The 20,295-nt window shown below is 44.8% G+C and overlaps 1 protein-coding gene across 3 annotated transcripts in view; it reads left to right on the top strand.

The window, feature by feature from the left end:
• Positions 1-858: 858 nt before the first annotated feature.
• The window catches only part of LOC138095891 (GATOR2 complex protein WDR59), a 66,532-nt gene continuing 47,095 nt past the window's right edge, over positions 859-20,295 (top strand). For all 3 annotated transcript variants that reach the window (XM_068991836.1, XM_068991838.1, XM_068991837.1), the window contains exons 1-2: positions 859-967; positions 15,541-15,590. In XM_068991836.1, coding sequence (XP_068847937.1) covers positions 914-967; positions 15,541-15,590 — 104 coding nt within the window. In that variant the 5' untranslated portion in view covers positions 859-913. The remainder of the gene's footprint in view (positions 968-15,540; positions 15,591-20,295) is intronic.

Raw genomic sequence — 20,295 nt, 5'->3', positions numbered from 1 at the left:
ACGTTACTTTGCCAAGAAAGGTCCGTCTAGTCAAGGCTATGGTTTGTCCTGTGGTCATGTATGGATGTGAGAGTTGGACTGTGAAGAAGGCTGAGAGCTGAAGAATTGATGCTTTTGAACTGTGGTGTTGGAGAAGACTCTTGAGAGTCCCTTGGACTGCAAGGAGATCCAACCAGTCAAGCCTAAGGGAGATCAGTCCTGGGTGTTCATTGGAAGGACTGATGCTGAAGCTGAAACTCCAATACTTTGGCCACCTCATGCGAAGAGTTGTCTCATTTGAAAAGACTCTGATGCTAGGAAGGATTGGGGGCAGGAGGAGAAGGGGACGAACGACAGAGGATGAAATGGCTGGATGGCATCACCGACTGGAGGGACATGAGTTTGGGTAAACTCCGGGAGTTTGTGATGGACAGGGAGGCCTGGCGTGCTGCGATTCATGGGGTTGCAAAGAGTCGGACACGACTGAGCGACTGAACTGAACTGAAGTGAATGTCCAGCTTTGGTTATCCACGGCCTGGGCCTTGCCAAGGACCCCGGCCAGAGGAGAATATATCCCTCCCCTGCGCCGAACCTAACCTGCAAGCTCTGCTCCGGTTGCGGCTCAACCTTGGACTACAACTCCCGGCAGAGGTTGCGGCAGGGGGCATGTCTTCACCGCTCGAGAAGCGAGGGTGGCTGGAGCCGAGTGACGGAAGAGGGGGCGTGCCCGTCTCGGTGCCTACACGGTACCGCAATTGGAGGAACCGAGGAGAGGGGGCGTACCCAGTGGTGTGTGAGCCAATGGCGTGTGGCCAGGCGGGCGGGGCGTGGCAGGGCGGACCTGTGGGCTGCGTGTGACTTACTGAGCCCGGGAACGCGAGTACAGTGGGGTGGGAGCGGGTAGTCCTGCGGCCCCCGCGGCTGGGCGCGGGCGATGGCAGCGCGATGGAGCAGCGAGAACGTGGTGGTGGAATTCCGCGATTCCCAGGTAAGCTGGGGGGCGAGTGGGGCCTTCCGAGCATGCGCCCTTCCTGGTTCCCCTCCCCCACGCGGCCGAGTCTGTCTCGGGGGCGTCGGGGCGACCCCCGGCCCGGCTGCGGTGGTGGGCAAGAGGGTGGCCAGGTGCTGTCAGACCCCAGCGGGCGAGGGGAGCTTGGATGACCGTTGGGGCTGCCATTGGCGAAGTTTCGGGGTTCCCCTCGTGGATACAGGGAGTGGGGTCTGCCTGGGGACTTCTAAGTGCAGAGATTGCGAGTTTGTGAGCGCTGAGCGGAGGCTTCCCAGGACCAGGGTGGTGAGCGAGGGGGTGTTTGCAGTCCCTGGCCCTGGTGATTTTGGGCTTGTCACAGAACTTGTCTGAGCCTCAGATGCATGGATTTCCCAGCCTCACGGGACTTTGGAGTGGATTCGATTAAAAACAACAACAGCAAAACTGCATGCAAAGTGTCTGTTTCAGCGTCTAAGCTTCTAAGTGTTCCCTGATTCTAGAATAGTGAAAAGCATCCTACAGCGAATAGGAGTGCACTGCATGTATTAACCCGGGTTCGAATCCCGCCTCAGCTCTTAGCCTGTCCTCACCCTCTGCTCATGTTTTCTTACCTGTGAGAGGTATGAATCGTGCCTACCTCGTAGGGTTGGTTTGAGAATTTTATGAGGTCATACATTTAAAATGTGTGGCACAGTGCTGGACACATGGTGAACCTAAAGGAAAGCTCCAACTTACTAGAAATTTTTTACCAGCTTTCTATTTCATTTCTTCCATATGCCAGGCCTTGTGCTAAGTGATTTATCTACATTTGGTTTTAATAATGTGTGAAAAATCAAGGTAAGTAGATATTACTCCTTTTTTTTCCCACTGGGAAAGCTGTTCCCCATTTGGCTGATTCCAAATGACTTGGCTACGGCTTCTCATTATGTGATCCCACTGGGATTTGAGTGCAGGCATCTGGCCCCAGGGCCTTGTTGGGCTCATTACACCACCCTGCTTCATACTGTATGACTTTATTATACAGTCATTCCACGAGAAATATCATGCCCCCCAACCCAGCACCTAGGACACTGTCTTGGTGTTTCTCTTCATTCATCGCACACATATTTATTGAATACCTTCTCTGTGCCTGGCTTTCATGCACTCACTTGTTCAGTGAAGGTTCACTGAACTTTTGCTAGGTGCATGCTGTGCCAGGCACTGCCTTGGTGCCAAGGTGATCTTTACTGAAGGGGAATCTGGGTTTATGATAAGGGGATGATGTGGTTCCTTTTTTCTAAAACCCTCTCCTTTTGCCCTGAAGATGAAGGAGTGGAGAACCTCCCACCAGTTTGCTCTGTGGTGCCCTTGATACACAGCAACCGTGGGGAATTTGAGCAACCAATTTGGATTAAAGTATCCTAAAAGCACTTTGCACTGTCAGCATGATGTCTCTGGAAGGAAGGAAGGTGCCAGACTCCCAGGGAAAAAGAACCGTATTCCTGTTACCCTTCTTGTTAATTGCTTTCTCTGGGAACTAAGAACAAAGTCATGTGTCCTACCTCTGAGCCTGCTAATTTGGAAGCTACTAATCTGCAAACCCTTTAATTTTCACAGAAACCCAGGTAGTCTCACCCCTACTTCTCTGCAGAGATGTAATTGGAAAGACCTGCAGAGAGGGTGCTGACACAGATATTAGGATGCTATGAAGTTGTATTGAATAATTAAACCTAAACAGCAGTTGTCATAGTCAGAGAACAAAGTCAATGGAGTAATCTAACTGCCTTGCGGGAGTTTCTATTTTTCTATTTGATTTTTCTGTTCATCTGGAAGGGTGTGTCTTATTGTGAATTAGCATGGTTTTGTGTTTGATTTGGTGGTCTTTGGGAGGGATAGGGACCTACTGGGACCCATTTGATTAACTATTTCATTAATGTAGAAAAGAAAAAGTTAAAACTCTTAATATTGCTTTTCTGAAGAGCAGAACAATTAACTTTTCCAAACATTCCACCACTTTAAAAAATCATAAAAAAGATCTAAAGCTCTTAAGGACTTTACTGGTGGTCCACTGGTTAAGAATCTGCCTTATAATTTGGGGGACATGGGTTCAATCCCTGGTCTGGGAACTGGGATCCCACATGTCATGGGGTGACTAAAGCTGCATGCCACAACGCAAAGCCAGTGGAGAGCCAGCATGCAGCAGCTGAGACTGGATGCAGCCAAGTTTGTAGATTTTTCAGAGAAAAACCCTAGTCTGAAAGGTGAAACTCTTTTTACATTTTATATGTGTTGTTTACTTTATAAAACAGGTGTTACTTTCACCGATTACTAGTGAGGAACCTGTGCTGCTTCGCATCCACTCTGAAGTAGTCGCTAGAATCAATGAGATCAATGAGTGTAAACACTAAGAAGACTTAGTTTTCTAGAGGAATACTATCCACTAGAACTTTCTGAGATGACGGACATATGGCTCTTCAACAGTTTAAATGGATCTAGTGTGACGGAGATGTCATATTTTAAAATTTAATTAGATTTTAATTAATTGCCATTAAATAGCCACTTGTGGCTAGTGGCTCTGGTATGGGAAGGTGCAGTTCAGGGAACTAGGAAGATGGAGATTAGTTTCTACTCTCAACGAGGGGGAGTTGGTGGACTGTGAAGGTAAGGATCTCTTAATTCAACAGTTAAGTACAAAAATACCAAAGAGCATGACTTTTGTGACGAAGGTAAGAAGGGCAGACTCATAGCAGCCGTCTCCTTAATGTCTCCACTTGGGCATTTGCAAAATGCTCAAACTTTCCCTGCACCCCAGCTTCTTGCCCCCTTCCAGTCCACTCTCCGCACAAAGTGATTTAAAAGAAGTACAGATTTATTAAGGTACACTTAATGTTCAATAAAAATTCACCCTTTTGAACTTTCTGGGTGGTGCAGTGGATGAGAATCTGCCTGCCGATGCAGGGGATGTGATTCAATCGCTGGTCCCTGAAGATTCCAGGTGCCTTGGAGCAACTAAGCCTGTGCACCACAACCGCTGAAGCCAGCGTGCCCTAGGGCCTGCGCTTGGCTACAAGAGAAGCCACTGCAGTGAGAAGCCCGTGCAAAACAACGAAGACCCAGCAGCATCTTAAAAAAAAAATTTGCTGTCTGTGGTGTTTTGTTATGCTATGCTATGCTGTGCTAACACGCTTCAGTCGTGTCCGACTCTGTGCGACCCCAGAGACGGCAGCCCACCAGGCTCCCCCGTCCCTGGGATTCTCCAGGCAAGAACACTGGAGTGGGTTGCCACTTCCTTCTTCAATGCATGAAAGTGAAAAGTGAAAGTGAAGTCGCTCAGTCGTGTCCGACTCAGCGACCCCATGGACTGCAGCCCACCAGGCTCCTCCATCCATGGGATTTTCCAGGCAAGAGTACTGGAGTGGGGTGCCATTGCCTTCTCCGGTTTTGTTATAGCAGCTTGAATGGACTGATAATCAGAGAACAAAACAAGCAAAAAAATCCCCACCCACATCATGCTTTCATCTCTACATCTGATTTTCACTTATCTAGTGCATATGAAATGGCCCATTATTTGGGAGTTTATGTTTCCCTGATTACAGTGAAGATGAATATCTTTTCACATTTTTTTTCCCCTGTCAAATGCTTGTTTATGTCTTATACCCCTTTTTTAAAACTGAGTTGTCTCTTTCCATAGATTGTAAACATTTTTCTGAATTTTAATCCTGTATTTAGTTAGGTAAGTTGCAAATATGTTCTTCCAGGTTGTGGCTTGCCTTTTCATTGTTCCAATGATATTTTTAGATGGACAGAAGTTTAAGCTTAGTGCAATTGAATTTATGGATTGTACATTTTCAGTCTTCTTAAGAAAAATCCATATCCTAGGTTCATACAGATATTCTTCATAATTTTTCATTTTTTTTCTTTTCTTGCTACTTTAAAATTGAGGAGGCATCTCAGGAGAAAGCATGCTCTCTGCTGCCCCTGGTGGTTGATGACTTATTAGTCTCAGCATTACTAAAACTGTTCTAGACAGATGAAGACTTGACGACTGGTTTTCGCTCTAAAAAAAAAAAAAAAAGAATTCAGCAAATTCTTTAGCTAAGGAGAAAATTATGAATAATTTATAGTCAATACATTTATGTCGAGCAATCCAGCTTTGATCCCTGCTTTTCGAGATTCTAGGGGACTTCCCTCGTGGCTCCAGACGGTAAAGCGTCTGCCTATAGTGTGGGAGACCCAGGTTAAATCCCTGGGTCGGGAAGATCCCCTGGAGAAGGAAATGGCAACCTACTCCAGTATTCTTGCCTGGAAAATCCCATGGACAGAGGAGCCTGGCGGGCTACAGCCCATGGGGTCTCAAAGAGTCGGACACGACTGAGCGACTTCACTTTCCCTTTTTAGATTTCCTTTTTGAAAACTACAGGGATGGAGGGAAATGGTAGGACTAGTTTTGGTGGAAGTGACTATTATGATGTGAATGCTGCAGGTTGTTTTCTAGAAAACTTGATATAAAAATGCAGTGGATAGGAGTCTGCCGGCCAGTGCAGGGGACATGGGTTCTATCCATGGTCTAGGAAGATTCCACATGCTGTGGAGCAGCTAAGCCTGTGTGCAGCAGCTATTGAGCCTGTGCTCCAGAGCCTGCAAGTCACGACTGCTGAGCCTGTGCGCTGTGACTACTGAAGCCCGCCCTAGAGGCTGTGCTCCGCAGCAAGAGGAGCTACCAAGATGAGAAGACTGAGCGCCGCGGCGGAGAGGAGTCCCCGCCCACCGCAACTAGAGAAAGCCCGCCCGCAGCAGTGAAGGCCTAGCCCGGCCAAAAATAAATAAATAAATAGTTTAAAATGCTGTGAGGGCAGAGGGAAGAGGGAAGAGCATAGTAGAGCAGAGAGGGTTTGGAGCTAGAGGCTCGGCGTTAGGATCCAGGTTAGGCCACTTAGTTGCTGTGTGATCTTAGGCAACTTACTCCCTTTCTAGGCTTCACTTCCTTCATTCACTAAACTGCAGTTAACAGTACCTACCTGTGTCCAGGATTCCCCAGACCAGTCCCAAGTTTCACCGGGAGGATTCACACTTGTATTTGCAGTTACGATTTACCGGAGCAAAAGACACAAAGCAACATCTCAGGGAAGAAGCGTGAAGCCTGGAGGAAACAGGGCATGAGCTTTTGAGTCATCTCCCCATAGGGTCGCTCAGGACATGCATAATTCCTCCAGCATCGAATTTTGACACCCATCTAATGATGTCTACCAGGGAAGCTCCCTTGGGACACAGTGGCCAAGGTTTTTCTTTGGAGCTGGTCATGTAGGAACCTTTTGGCTAGCACAGACCAAAATTCTGCATTCTCTGAAGCACAACAATGGCTCTGCCTGCACCATGTTGTTTGTACATATAGTTTAGACACAGCAAGCTCTTCTTATCAATTAGGGAATATGAGAACGCCCCACCCCAACACCACCACCTCAGGTCCGAGATATCAGTCAGGAGTCAGCCTTGTAAGCCAGCCTTTGTAAGGTTAGCACTCTCATGCCTGCTGGTAACTCTTTTCTCCAACTACCGAGTTCCCTGTGGATTAAATGAGATAATTCAGATGCTTATATCTTTCCTTTTCTCCTTTGCTTTTCGCCTCTCTTCTTTTCACAGCTATTTGTAAGGCCTCCCCAGATAGCCATTTTGCTTTTTTGCATTTCTTTTCCATGGGGATGGTCTTGATTCCTGTCTCCTGTACAATGTCACGAACCTCATTCCATAGTTCATCAGGCACTCTATCTATCAGATCTAGGCCCTTAAATCTATTTCTCACTTCCACTGTATAATCATAAGGGATTTGATTTAGGTCATACCTGAATGGTCTAGCGGTTTTCCCTACTTTCTTCAATTTCAGTCTGAATTTGGTAATAAGGAGTTCATGATCTGAGCCACAGTCAGCTCTCAGTCTTGTTTTTGCTGACTGTATAGAGCTTCTCCATCTTTGGCTGCAGAGAATATAATCAGTCTGATTTTGGTGTTGACCATCTGGTGATGTCCATGTGTAGAGTCTTCTCTTGTGTTGTTGGAAGAGGGTGTTTGCTATGACCAGTGCATTCTCTTGGCAAAACTCTATTAGTCTTTGCCTTGCTTCATTCCATATTCCAAGGCCAAATTTGCCTGTTACTCCAGGTGTTTCTTGATTTCCTACTTTTGCATCCCAGTCCCCTATAATGAAAAGGACATCTTATTTGGGTGTTAGTTCTAAAAGGTCTTGTAGGTCTTCATAGAACCATTCAACTTCAGCTTCTTCAGCATTACTGGTTGGGGCATAGACTTGGATAACTGTGATATTGAATGGTTTGCCTTGGAGACGAACAGAGATCATTCTGTCGTTTTTGAGATTGCATCCAAGTACTGCATTTTGGACTCTTTTGTTGACCATGATGGCTACTCCATTTCTTCTGAGGGATTCCTGCCCGCAGTAGTAGATGTAATGGTCATCTGAGTTAAATTCACCCATGCCAGTCTATTTTAGTTCGCTGATTCCTAGAATGTCGACGTTTACCCTTGCCATCTCTTCTTTGACCACTTCCAGTTTGCCTTGATTCATGGACCTGATATTCCAGGTTCCTATGCAATATTGCTCTTTACAGCATCGGATCTTACTTCTGTCACCAGTCACATCCACAGCTGGGTATTGTTTTTGCTTTGGCTCCATCCCTTCATTCTTTCTGGAGTTATTTCCCCACTGATCTCCAGTAGCGTATTGGGCACCTAATGACCTGGGGAGTTCCTCTTTCAGTATCCTATCATTTTGCCTTTTCATAGTGTTCATGGGGTTCTCAAGGCAAGAATACTGAAGTGGTTTGCCATTCCCTTCTCCAGTGGACCACATTCTGTTAAGAAGAGATAAGAAAGCCTTCTTCAGTGATCAATGCAAAGAAATAGAGGAAAACAACAGAATGGGAAAGACTAGAGATCTCTTCAAGAAAATTAGAGATACCAAGGGAACATTTCATGCAAAGATGGGCTTGATAAAGGACAGAAATGGTATGGACGTAACAGAAGCAGAAGATATTAAGAAGAGGTGGCAAGAATACACAGAAGAACTGTACAAAAAAGATCTTCACGACCCAGATAATCATGATGATGTGATCACTAATCTAGAGTCAGACATCTTGGAATGTGAAGTCAAGTGGGCCTTAGAAAGCATCACTACGAACAAAGCTAGTGGAGGTGATGGACTTCCAGTTGAGCTGTTTCAAATCCTGAAAGACGATGCTGTGAAAGTGCTGCTCTCAATATGCCAGCAAATTTGGAAAACTCAGCAGTGGCCACAGGACTGGAAAAGGTCAGTTTTCATTCCAATCCCTAAGAAAGGCAATGACAAAGAATGCTCAAACTACTGCACAATTGCACTCATCTCACGCTAGCAAAGTAATGCTCAAAATTCTCCAAAACAGGCTTCAGCAATACGTGAACTGTGAACTTCCAAATGTTCAAGCTGGTTTTAGAAAAGGCAGAGGAACCAGAGATCAAATTGCCAACATCCGCTGGATCATGGAAAAAGCAAGAGATTTCCAGAAAAACATTTATTTCTGCTTTATTGACTATGCCAAAGCCTTTGACTGTGTGGATCACAATAAACTGTGGAAAATTCTGAAAGAGATGGGAATACCAGATCACCTGACCTCCCTTTTGAGAAACCTGTATGCAGGTCAAGAAGCAATGGTTAGAACTCGACATGGAACAACAGACTGGTTCCAAATAGGAAAAGGAGTACGTCAAGCCTGTATATTGTCACCCTACTTATTTAACTTAAATGCAGAGTACATCATGAGAAACGCTGGGCTGGAAGACACACAAGTTGGAATCAAGATTGCCGGGAAAAATATCAATAACCTCAGATATGCAGATGACACCACCCTTATGGCAGAAAGTGAAGAGGAGCTAAAAAGCCTCTTGATTAAAACGAAAGTGGAGAGTGAAAAAGTTGGCTTAAAGCTCAACATTCAGAAAACGAAGATCATGGCATCCGGTGCCATCACTTCATGGGAAATAGATGGGGAAACAGTGGAAACAGTGTCAGAGTTTATTTTGGGGGGCTCCAAAATCACTGCAGATGGTGACTGCAGCCATGAAATTAAAAGACGCTTACTCCTTGGAAGAAAAGTTATGACCAACCTAGATAGTATATTCAAAAGCAGAGACATTACTTTACCGACTAAGGTCCGTCTAGTCAAGGCTATGTTTTTTCCTATGGTCATGTTTGGATGTGAGAGTTAGACTGTGAAGAAAGCTGAGTGCCAAAGAATTGATGCTTTTGAACTGTGGTGTTGGAGAAGACTCTTGAGAGTCCCTTGGACAGCAAGGAGATCCAACCAGTCCATTCTGAAGGAGATCAACCCTGGGGTTTCTTTGGAAGGAATGATGCTAAAGCTGAAGCTCCAGTACTTTGGCCACCTCATGCGAAGAGTTGACTCATTGGTAAGACTCTGATGCTGGGAGGGATTGGGGGCAAGAGGAGAAGGGGACGACCAAGGATGAGATGGCTGGATGGCATCACGGACTCGATGGACGTGAGTCTGAATGAACTCCGGGAGGTGGTGATGGACAGGGAGGCCTGGCGTGCTGCAATTCACAGGGTCGCAAAGAGTCGGACACGACTGAGCGACTGAACTGAACTGAACTGAAAATGAGATAACTGCGCAGATCCCTTAGCAGGGGTCAGTGTCCATTAAATGCTTGATGCATGTTCATTACAATGTTGATATTAGAAAAGTTGCCTGAGGAAGCAGCAGTCTTGGCCAGACTCATGGAACTAAGCGGACCTTTGGGAGTCATCGCATCTCTCCTCTTATTTTACAAATGAGGAACCTGAGACTCAGAAAGTTTAGGTGACTTTCCTTGTGAAGCCAGTTTGTACCATTTGAGTTTTTGGGGAAGTGAGGATGTTCTCATTTTAAAGGGAGAGACTTCACTTCAACAACCTAAGTGTCCAACAACAGATGAAGGGGTAGAGAATTCATGGTACATCTATGTGACAAAATATTACTCAGCCATAAAAGGGAATGCAGTTGGGTCATGTGTAGAGACTTGGATGGATCTAGAGTCTCATACAGAGTGAAGTAAGGCAGAGAAAAACAAACATTGTACATTAATGCATATATGTGGACTCTTGAAAAGTGGTACAGATACATCTACGTTGAGGGCAGGACTAACTAGAGACACAGATGTCAAGTGGACATGGGGACACAAGGGAAGGGGAGGGTGGGATGAATTGGGAGATTAGAAATTAACTTGTGTACACTAATGGGTAAAATAGATAGCTAGTGGGAACTGCTGTAAGGCACAAGGAGCTCAGCTTAGGGCTTTGTGAAGACTTAGATGGGTGGGATGGGGGTGGTGGTGGGAGGAAGTCCAAGAGGGAGAAGATATATATGTATGCTGCTGCTGCTAAATCGCTTCAGTAGTGTCCGACTCTGTGCGACCCCATGGACAGCAGCCCACCAGGCTCCTCTGTCCACAGAATTCTTCAGGCAAGAATACTGGAATGGGTTGCCATTTCCTTCTCCCATATATATGTCTATATGTGTACATATAGCCGGGGCTTCCCAGGTGTCTCATTGGGTAAAGAATCTGCCTGCAGTGCAGGAGACTCCTGTTCCATCCGTGGGTTGAGAAGATCCCCTGCAGGAGGGCCTGGCAGCCCACTCCAGTATTCTTGCCTGGAGATTCCCATGGACAGAGGAGCCTGGCGGGCTACTGTAAAGTTGCAGAGTCGGACAAGACTGAAGCGACCTAGCCCATAGGCACATACATAATAGCTGATTCACTTTGTTGTGCAGTGGTGGCTATCACAACACAACATTGTGAAGCGATTATACACCAGTAAGAAATAATAGATAAAGAGGGAGACTTCCAAGAAAGGCTCATTGTGCTCAGTGTGTAAGCAGACCTCTGATAGATAACCTCTCCTGAGCCTTAGGCAGGGTGGTTTGAAAGGAGGCTTGGCAACAATGTAACAGCTCTAATTTAAAGCGATGGGATCTGTCATGTTAAATGCTCTGATCCTTTTCTATCAGTGGGTTTCAGTTTGTGGGATTATTCTATGGAGTCTGGTAATGCATATGTCACAGTCTGTGCTCAGGCACCTGACATCCTGATCTTAGGGGAACTGACCTAGCTCTGATTTGCATTGACTGAATGTTTCCACTTTGCATCATTTAGAAGGATGGCAAGCAAAACATTTCTGTTTTTTGGACAGCTCTTTCTAATTCAGCTGGGATCTAAAGAGGAAGAGCTGCTTTCTTTCCTAGTCCCTTCAAAGAAACCAACCCTAGCCTTTGTTCTGCAGGTAGCAGAGGCCTCTAGGGAGGCTTTCCTTTGTATCCAATCAAGACAGATAATCCTATGAATCTGTATTACAGATTCTTCCCAGAGATCAACTCTCTAACACAACCTTGTGTTTGTACCTAAATTTAACTGTAAACCCAAAGTGGATGTGTAATGCAATTCATTTCCAAATTCAGTGTCATTTGACTATTATAAAGTCTCATACCTGTTATTTTTTAAAAGATGAAAGTGTTTTACCATAGCATTTTTTGGGTAACAGTTTTACTGAAATATTTTTCACATATCATATGATTTACCTGTTTAAAATGTATACAATTCAGTCGGTTCTAGTATATTCACAAAGTATGTAGCTCTGACCACAGCAATTTTTTAAAAATTTTTTGACCACAGTAATTTTTAGAACATCTTTGTCACCCCAAGAAGAAACCCTGTACCCTTTAGCCATCAGCCCCCCAGTACCCTGATATCCCAGCTCTAGGCAGCAGCGGCTAACCTAATTTCTGTTTGTATAGATTTGCCTCTTCTGAGGATTTCATACAAATGGAATTATGCAATATATGGCCTTTGTGACATGCCATTGTTAGATGTACCAGATTTTATTTATCCGTTCATCAGTTGTTGGTCGTTGGGGTTGTTTCCACTTTTTGGCTGTTATGAATAATGCTGCCATGACACTTATGTACGAGTTTTTGTCCAGCAAAAGCTTTTATAAGACCTGTGTTGTCTACAGTAGCTAGCATTTATGGAGTATATACCATGGACCAGGCATTGTGCTAGCAGATTGATTTTTACCTTCAAGAAATTGCAGTGTGATGGTGGAGACCTATCAGTAAGTAGATCCTTACTGTAAAGTATGGTAAGTGCTGTGTAGGGACTTCCCGGCAGTCCAGTGGTTAGGACTTCATGCTTCCACTGCAGGGGGCGCGGGTTCGATCCCTGGTCAGGGAGCTAAGATCCCACATGATAGGTGACACAGCCCAAAGCAAAAACAAAGCGTAAATGCCTTATAAAGGTGAGCCTTGGGTACTGTGATAGCATAGGTGGGCACTGACTGTGTGCAAGCAGATTGGAATAAATTAAAAGAGACAGAACAGGAAGGAATGGGCCAGGTGAAGACTGGAGAGAAGGGTCTTCAAGGCAGAGGAAGCAGCTGGTGTGAGGCCAGAAGAGGAGAGAGTGCTTGCCTGAGTTTGAGGACCTGGAAGGAATTCTGAAGAATTCCTGGAGCGAATGGCTGGAGTGTTGGGATGGAGTTGGGAGGGAGAGGGGTGAGATGGGCAGAAGGAGGAGCAGAAGAGCGGTTTCAAGTGACCTTTAATGTCACGCCCAGGCTGTGAGCAGAGCTGGAAAGAGAAGAGGCTTGGAAGGGGGCCTTGAAAAGATAGTAGGGCTTTTTATTGTAAAATACTGCACATAAATAATGTAAGAATGTAGGCTCATTTAGAGGAATAAAAATCTCATAAAAATCTCTACCATCGAAACATTTTCATATACTTTTTTTCAGTGTTATTCAGGCTAAATAGCCGATTTAAATTTTAGTTCATAGAGAATGAAATATCACTTTCCCTCTGTAAGTAAAGTGCAAGCCTTTACTCGCGCGGCTTACTTTACAGCAAGCCCTGTTCACAGGCTGGTGGGAGTCCTCTCTCCTCGTTGTGGAGCTCCCTTCCTCTCTTGCAGTGGTATTGCGTAAGAGCCCCAGGCTCCTCACCCTCTGACATCCGGACTTAACATCTCTTAGCCGTTCCCCATAGAGAAAACTGAGGGTGCTGAGGCCTTCCGGAGGGCTCCTGTCCTGGATAAACGCCACCTTTTACTGATCAGTTTATTTCACATCCTGTCTTAAAGCACTTCTCTGCCTCCATTTCCCCCTTTGGAGCAGCCTAGCATAACCCTCCTTCATGTGCTCTTGCAAACATAACATTGGCCTCTTTTTTGTGGGGGTGGGTAGGGGTAGGGAAGTATAAGTTAGGTGTGGGGTCTTTTTTTGTTTTACTTCTTAAAAAATAACACTCTGACGAGGAGATATGGTGAGTTATGATATTCTAATTGTAGGCTAGGTGCCTGCATTTTTCTGTGGCAGCCCTTAATGCTTCTGGAATATTCCATTGTATAGATATCTGTAATTTACTTATAGATAACATGAATCCAACAACTTTGGGTATAAACGTTTTGCTGTATTTTGAATAAATTCTGGAGGTGAAATTACTGAGTCAGAGAACATGACTTTTTTTTTTGGTATTATTACCAAATTATCCTTTATTGTCTCTGTACCACAAATTTAGCAGTTTGAAGTGGCATCCATTTATTAGCTTACAGTACTGTAAGTCACAAAGAGTTGGACATGACTGAGCTCACTTGTGTGTGCAGGCGTGCACACACACATACTCTGTAGGTCAGAAGTCCAGGCTGCTTTCTCTGTTTGGTGTCTCATAGGCTGAAAGCCAGCCATCACTTTACTGTGTCCTCATCTGGGAGCTCCCCAGATGACTTAGGGAAGAATCTGCTAACAAGCTCATTCAGGTGGTTGGAAGAATTCAGTTCCTGGGGGTTATGGGGCTGAGGTCCCTGTTTTTTGCCAATTGTTATTTAGGGATCACTCTCGGCTTCTGCCCTGTGGTCTGCCCATCTTCGTAGCTGGCAGCAGAGTCTTCTCCGTGTTAAATCCCTCACCCTCCAAATCTCTGACTTCCTCTGGCTCTGACCTCTGGACCTGCCTTTAAAGGGCTGATGTGGAGGTCTCTCTAACTCTGTCTGCTCCTCCAGTAACTGTTTCATCATCCCAGATGGAAACTATGTACTCACTAAGCCGAATCCCCTCACTCCCAGCCCCCTAGTCCCTGGCTGCCTCTGTTGTACTCTCTGGACACCTCATATAAGTGGAATTATGCAGTATTTACCCTTTGTTTTCCGATTTATTTCACTTAGTGTAATGTTTTCAAGGTTCATTCACACTGTAGCATGTATGCCACTGTGTGTGTAACCCATGCTCTGTCCATTCATCAGCTGATGGGCATTTGGGTTATTGGGGTTGTTTCAGGTCTCTTTTATCTTAGGGTGAACTGATGTGGGTCCTTAATACACCTCAAAGTGCTTTTACTAGATTAGTACCTAGACTAACGGGGAGAATGTGTGTGAATAGCAAGGGCCCAGAATCTTGGAGCCACCCTAGGATTCTTGCTACCACACACCCTCTAGAAAGATGGCACTGCTCCTGGTTGCAGGTACCATCTTGCCCTCTTTCATGTCCTTAGCGTATAAATTGTCCAGAAGAGTTCTGGAAATGGCATTTCATTTCAGAGCCTGTCTTTGCAGCTTGGCATTTCTCTGCTTACGACTCCAGTGAAATGAAGAATGCGTAATAATCCCCTTCTCAGCCTCCATGAAAACACTCTGACATCTTGTCCCTAATATTACAAGTTTCTTGGGGGTATATGAGTGAGAAACCCATTAAGAAGACCAATGAAAGTGAGGAAGAGAATTTCTGTTTACCATTTGTGATTTGTGAGTGTAGCAGGATGTACAAAATGCATTCTCTCTGGACTATCTCTTGGAAAGAGCTTAGAGCACTTAAGCAAACAGCAGCACAGACTGTTTCAGATAATGCCCTGGGAATGCAACAGGACTTGAATTTGTCCAAGTAAGAGAATTTAGGGCTGTAGCTGCCATGATTAAAATTTCTCTCATGTTCCGGCCTGTATGCAAATCTCCTTGATTCAGTGTGGTCTTTTGGAAATTGGACATCGGCTCCTGAAAAGCTGGTGCTCTCTAGAAGTTGGGAGACCTGGGAAATGGAAACCAGTAAAATGTGCTGGAAATCTCAGATTAAATAGGAATTGAGCATCTCAAGAATAGGACTGTAGAGTCAGCAGAAGTGGTGTTTAAAAATATTCAACTGCCCTTTAGCTTGGAGAAGTCCATGTCCTTTGGAAAGGCATGGAGTGTGTGTGTGTGTGTGTGTGTGTGTGTGTGTGTGTGTGTTCGGAAGGAGCTCTTAGTAGCTCAGTTTGCTGTGAACTAGTTGGATTTTGCGACGATTCCAGGACTTGATTCCTCAATTTAGACTCTACCCGCTTGGTTGTGTGTACCCCTGGCGGAATAGATCGCAGCTGCCCTGTTGTGGAAGATGAATGTGAGGTTTGGATGAGAACTAGAAGGGGGTTAAAGAGGCCGCTGTAGGGAACTGCCTGGGCCACGGGAAGAGGAAGCCCCGCAGGTGCCGACCTGGGCTGGTCTCGCTGGCAGGACTGAACGCCTCTTCTCTCTCCCAGGCGACCGCCATGTCCGTGGACTGCGTGGGGCAGCATGCAGTGCTTTCCGGGTAAGTGAGCTGGCGGAGTTCGCCTGCCGTGGTTTCCGGGAGTGAGTTGCAAATCCAGAGGCTTCTGGGAAATTGGAGAGCGCTTCTTTAATGTAAGGATTACAGTCACTGGGTTTAGTTCCACTCTCCTAGTGACCTCAGCGGTCCTCACTGGGATTATTTGCATCTCTGCCCTAACAGGTGAGCGATAAAATTGCTTTGAGATGTTAGTTCGTTACTGGCAGTGTGGTCTTGAAATCGCCATTTTCTGTTTAATGCGCGGACTCTTTGGAAGGATGCTGTCTGGTACAATCTAACAGGTAGTTGGTTCCTAGGTTTGAGAGGATCTGGGTTCCATTGATTATGAGCCCCCAATGTTTATTCAGTTGGCCTCCTTGGACTTCAGTTTGCTCATAAAGAAATCGGATTTCCTCATGAAGAAATTGAATTACGTAATCTCTGTAGTCTCTTCTGGCTCAAAATTAAGATTATGGCAAGTGAAGTCCATCCCTGCGTTTGCTAATCACCCTAACATTGTACCGGTATGATAGCATTTAATGGTCAGAGTCCCCCTCTCCCTTTCATGTTGCTCTAGATTGCTGCCTCTCAGATTCAGCTGTATTTTCATTAACTTTGTGGTTTGTGGACCCATTTATAAAATGAAGTTGTTTTCTATTCATTAATTTCGAAGTCATGTTTTAATTTACTTTTAAATAAGACCATTGCAAACATTAAGTAACTCAAAAGGGCGTATCATGCAAAGTAAGTTTCCCTCTTCCTTCTGACCCCCTCTCTCCAGATACCACTTTCTTGTACCACACTGGATGCATAGATGAGGAAAATTTGCTATGTCCCTTTCTCCCCTCCCTCAATCACTTTAAAAACAAAGGAACTTTATTGAGCTATAATTCACATACCCATACAGTTCACCCATTTCAATGTACAATTTAGTGGTTTTGGTGTATATTATTAATTTCTGAATCAGTTATTTTAAATTTTTTATTAAAATTTTTTTTTCTTTTTTGGCTGTGGCATGGAGCATGTGGGATCTTAGTTTCCTGACCAGGGATTGAACCTGCACCCCCAGCTTTGGAAGCACAGAGTCTTAAACACTGGACCAGAGAAGCTGCTCCTAATCAGTTTTTAAACCTCTTTTTTTTTTTTTTTAATGAAGGAAATGCCTATACATGTTTAAAAGGTCAAGTAGCATTATAAAGCTTGTATTGTCAGCAGAATTCCGCCTCACCCTTTCCCCACCCTAATCTCTCTCCCAGAGGCAACCACTGGAGACTTTTTTTTATTTGAAAAATAATTTATTTGACACTGCATTGATAATATATGAATGTCTGTTTCAACCTAATTTTTAAAATAGCCAAAGATTCGAATAGACATTTCATGAAAGAAAAAGTATCAATGGCCAACATAAAAGATGATGAATGTCTCTGGTCACTGGGAATAATGAGATACCACTATACATCCACTGGAATGTCTGAGATTTGAAAGTCTGCAAATGTTAAATGCTGGCAAGCCCATTGATAAACGTGGAGTGTTAATGTCCCCTACTATTATTGTGTTACTGTGTATCTCTCTTTTTATGTCTGTTAATATTTCCTTTATGTATTTAGGCGCTCCTGTATTCAGTGCATACAGTTGTTACGCCTTCTTGTTGGGTTGGTCCTTTACCACTGTATAATGTCCTTCTCTGTCCACTTGAGACTTTTTAGCTATTGTTTTTTTTGGATTGCCTCCAGTTTTCCAAGTGGTATACTACATATTGGAGAAGGAGATGGCAACCCACTCCAGTGCTCTTGCCTGGAGAATTCCATGGACAGAGGAGCCTGGCGAGTTACAGTCCGTGGGATCGCCAAGAGTTGGACATAATTAAGTGACTGATATGCACACACTGCATATACTGCTGCATCTTGATTTATCTATCATAAATATTCAAGCTGACTTCTTACAATAGAAGATGAGTATTGAGCATCTTTGTTTGGTCTGTGAGTCCCTTATAGAAACACCTGGCTTTCCCCCTCCTGCCAATATAGTCATATAACCATTGTGTTGAATCATATTCGGGGTTCTTTTTCTCAGTGTTATTGGCAAGAGGTCCTGTGTTATTTTGATTCTGGACTCTGTATGTGACCTATTTTTTACCTTTGGAGAAATCTTATCTTTATCCCTAGTGTTAGCTTTACCTCTTATGTGTGTGAAGTTTTCACCATGACTGATTGGGTATGTCTTTTTTCATTCATTCTGCTGGGCGCTTAGAGGGACCCACCTCCCCTTTCTGACATTGTTACCTGCTTTATCTAAACAAAACGAAAAATAATATATACTTGGCATTATGTAGCCATTTTAACTGGAGAAGGAAATGGAAACCCACTCCAGTGTTCTTACCTGGAAAACCCCATGGACAGAGGAGCCTTGTGGGTTACAGTTCAAAGGGTAGCAAGGAGTTGGACATGACTGACAACTGAGCACAGCACAGCAGCCATATTAACAGCCCATAAGATACTTGCAGGTGCCCTGGAATAACTGTATCTTAAACGTTAGGCTTCTCAGTATTGACTGCTGTGGGTATTGTCCTTTGTAGCATTCTAGGAGAAAACGGGATCGTGTAACAGGACATCATGCAGATGTTTCTGTTTTGGTGTGTTCTTAGACATGTATACGTCCATACTGGTTTTCAACATGATCTTAAAGTTCACCATTTCATTTTCTTATATTGAGCTTTAAAATATGTGTGGTAAGGTATAGCCTTAAGTGTACAGCTCGAATAAATTTACAAATATATGCACTCATGTGATCACCAGAGTAAAATACAGAATAATTTTTAGAAACGTGGAGGGCCTTTTCAGTCTGGAAATCTGTGTCTTTAGTTTGGGGAAAATTTCCTGCATTCTGTCTTTGATAATTTTCCCCATTCTTTCTGGAGCTCCTCTTAGGGCTTGTTGGATACCTGGAATGGATTCTCTTCTGGTCTTTTGGTCTTTTTATTTTGCATTTTGAGAGTGTCTTTGTTTATTTTTTTGGCCACACCGTACAGCATGTGAGATCTTAGTTCCCCAACTAGGGATTTGAACCCCTGTCCCTTGCGTGGGAAGTGCAGAGTCTTAACCACTGGACCACAAGCAAAGTCCTGCATTCTTGGAGTTTTTGTCAACTGTAACTTCCAACCCTTCTATCAGATTTAAAATTTTCAATGGTTATTTTAATTTCTCAGAGCTCCTGTTCTCTGTACTTTGGCTTGTCTTCTTCTATGTCTCTGAGGCTGATGAGTGTCGGCTTCCTTCTTTCCTCTGTGCTGCCCGCTTCCTTTCTTTACCCTTTTGGTTGTTTTGGTCTCTGTCTTTCCAGTTTCCTGCCGTGACTGATGCTCATGGGCTCTGTGTTAATATTAGAGAGTAAGTGCAGTCTCTGGTTACGTGTGTGATGGTGGAGCTCACTGTAGTGAGAAAGCAGTTGGAAACCTGGCCCTTTTGTTGGAGTGTTCCAAGTTGTCTGGAAGTTCTTGGTTCACATACTGTTGAAGCCTAGCTTGAAGGGCTTTGAGCATTACCTTGCTAGCATGTGAGAAGAGCACAGTTGTCCGATAGTTTGAGCATTCTTTGGCATTGCCCTTCTTTGGGATTGGAATGAAAACTGACCTTTTCCAGTCCTTTGGCCACTACTGACTTTTCTAAATTTGCTGGCATATTGAGTGCAGCACTTTAACAGCATCATCTTTCAGGATCTTAAATAGCTCAGCTGGACATCATCTTCAGGGCTTTGGTTTCGTTTTTTGTTTGTTTGCTTTTGTTCTTTCCTGGGCTGGTCATTTCCCCTGAGAAGAATCCTGCTGACACCATCACTGGAGACTGAAAGCCACACGTGGTGAGTGCTGTACTGGGGAGGAGGCCCGAGGGTCCCACCCCCCGCTTCCTGCCCTGTTCTGGGCGCAGCACCTCCCGCCCACCCCTCCCACCCCAGCCCCGGCTCCTCTGAAGTAGTTTCGCTCCCCCTCCAGCCCCTGCCAGCCTGGATTCTGCAGTGTGAATCACCTCACCCTGCAGGCCCTTGGCTGCTGGCTGCCTTTCCTCTAGATCAGTTACCATTTTTCGGCCTGCTTTCCATCTTTTCCTCTCTCGTTTTCCGTGTCTTTGTGGATTTCTCTCTTTTATATTTTCACCTTTATTCTAGTGGATCTTCGGGGGGGGATGAAGGCAACCAGTATGTTCAATCAGGCATGTTTATCCGGAGGTACCCACCTTCTGCTAGTCTGCATTTCCCCGTGCTGTCTCTGGGTTCCCCTGTTGATACCGCGTCATTTGTATAGTGTCGGGCCTTTGCCCTGTTTTCATTCTAATGAGAAGATGCTGGCCGTACGATCAACTGATTCCTTAGGAAGAGGTCAGAGGTTCTAGGCCTTTGTTCTGCACCAGCTTTCTCAGAAGCCCCACAGACTCTCTGAATTTGTGTTGTAACCTGTGCTTTCCTTGTCTCTTAACCTATCCCTCCTAGGGCTTCTGCTAGAGTTCAATCTGCCACTTTTATTTTTCAATTCCTGTCTCTTCTGAGCAGGGACAATTCATCTTTGTCTTCGTTGTCTCGCTCACCTGTCGTCGCTGATACCCTGGGCACTCAGAGCACTCCCCAGCAAAGAGCTGCTGATGGCTGCTGAGAGGTTGGTCCACCCACCAAGGATTTTTTCCCTTAGAAGAAAAATAGTTGGACAAAGGACCTCCCC

The sequence above is a fragment of the Capricornis sumatraensis genome, chromosome 20, assembly GCF_032405125.1.
Source record: "Capricornis sumatraensis isolate serow.1 chromosome 20, serow.2, whole genome shotgun sequence".
NCBI classification, from domain to species: domain Eukaryota; kingdom Metazoa; phylum Chordata; class Mammalia; order Artiodactyla; family Bovidae; genus Capricornis; species Capricornis sumatraensis.
Note: the sequence above shows the minus strand (reverse complement) of the source record. Positions and strands in the feature narration are given on the sequence as shown.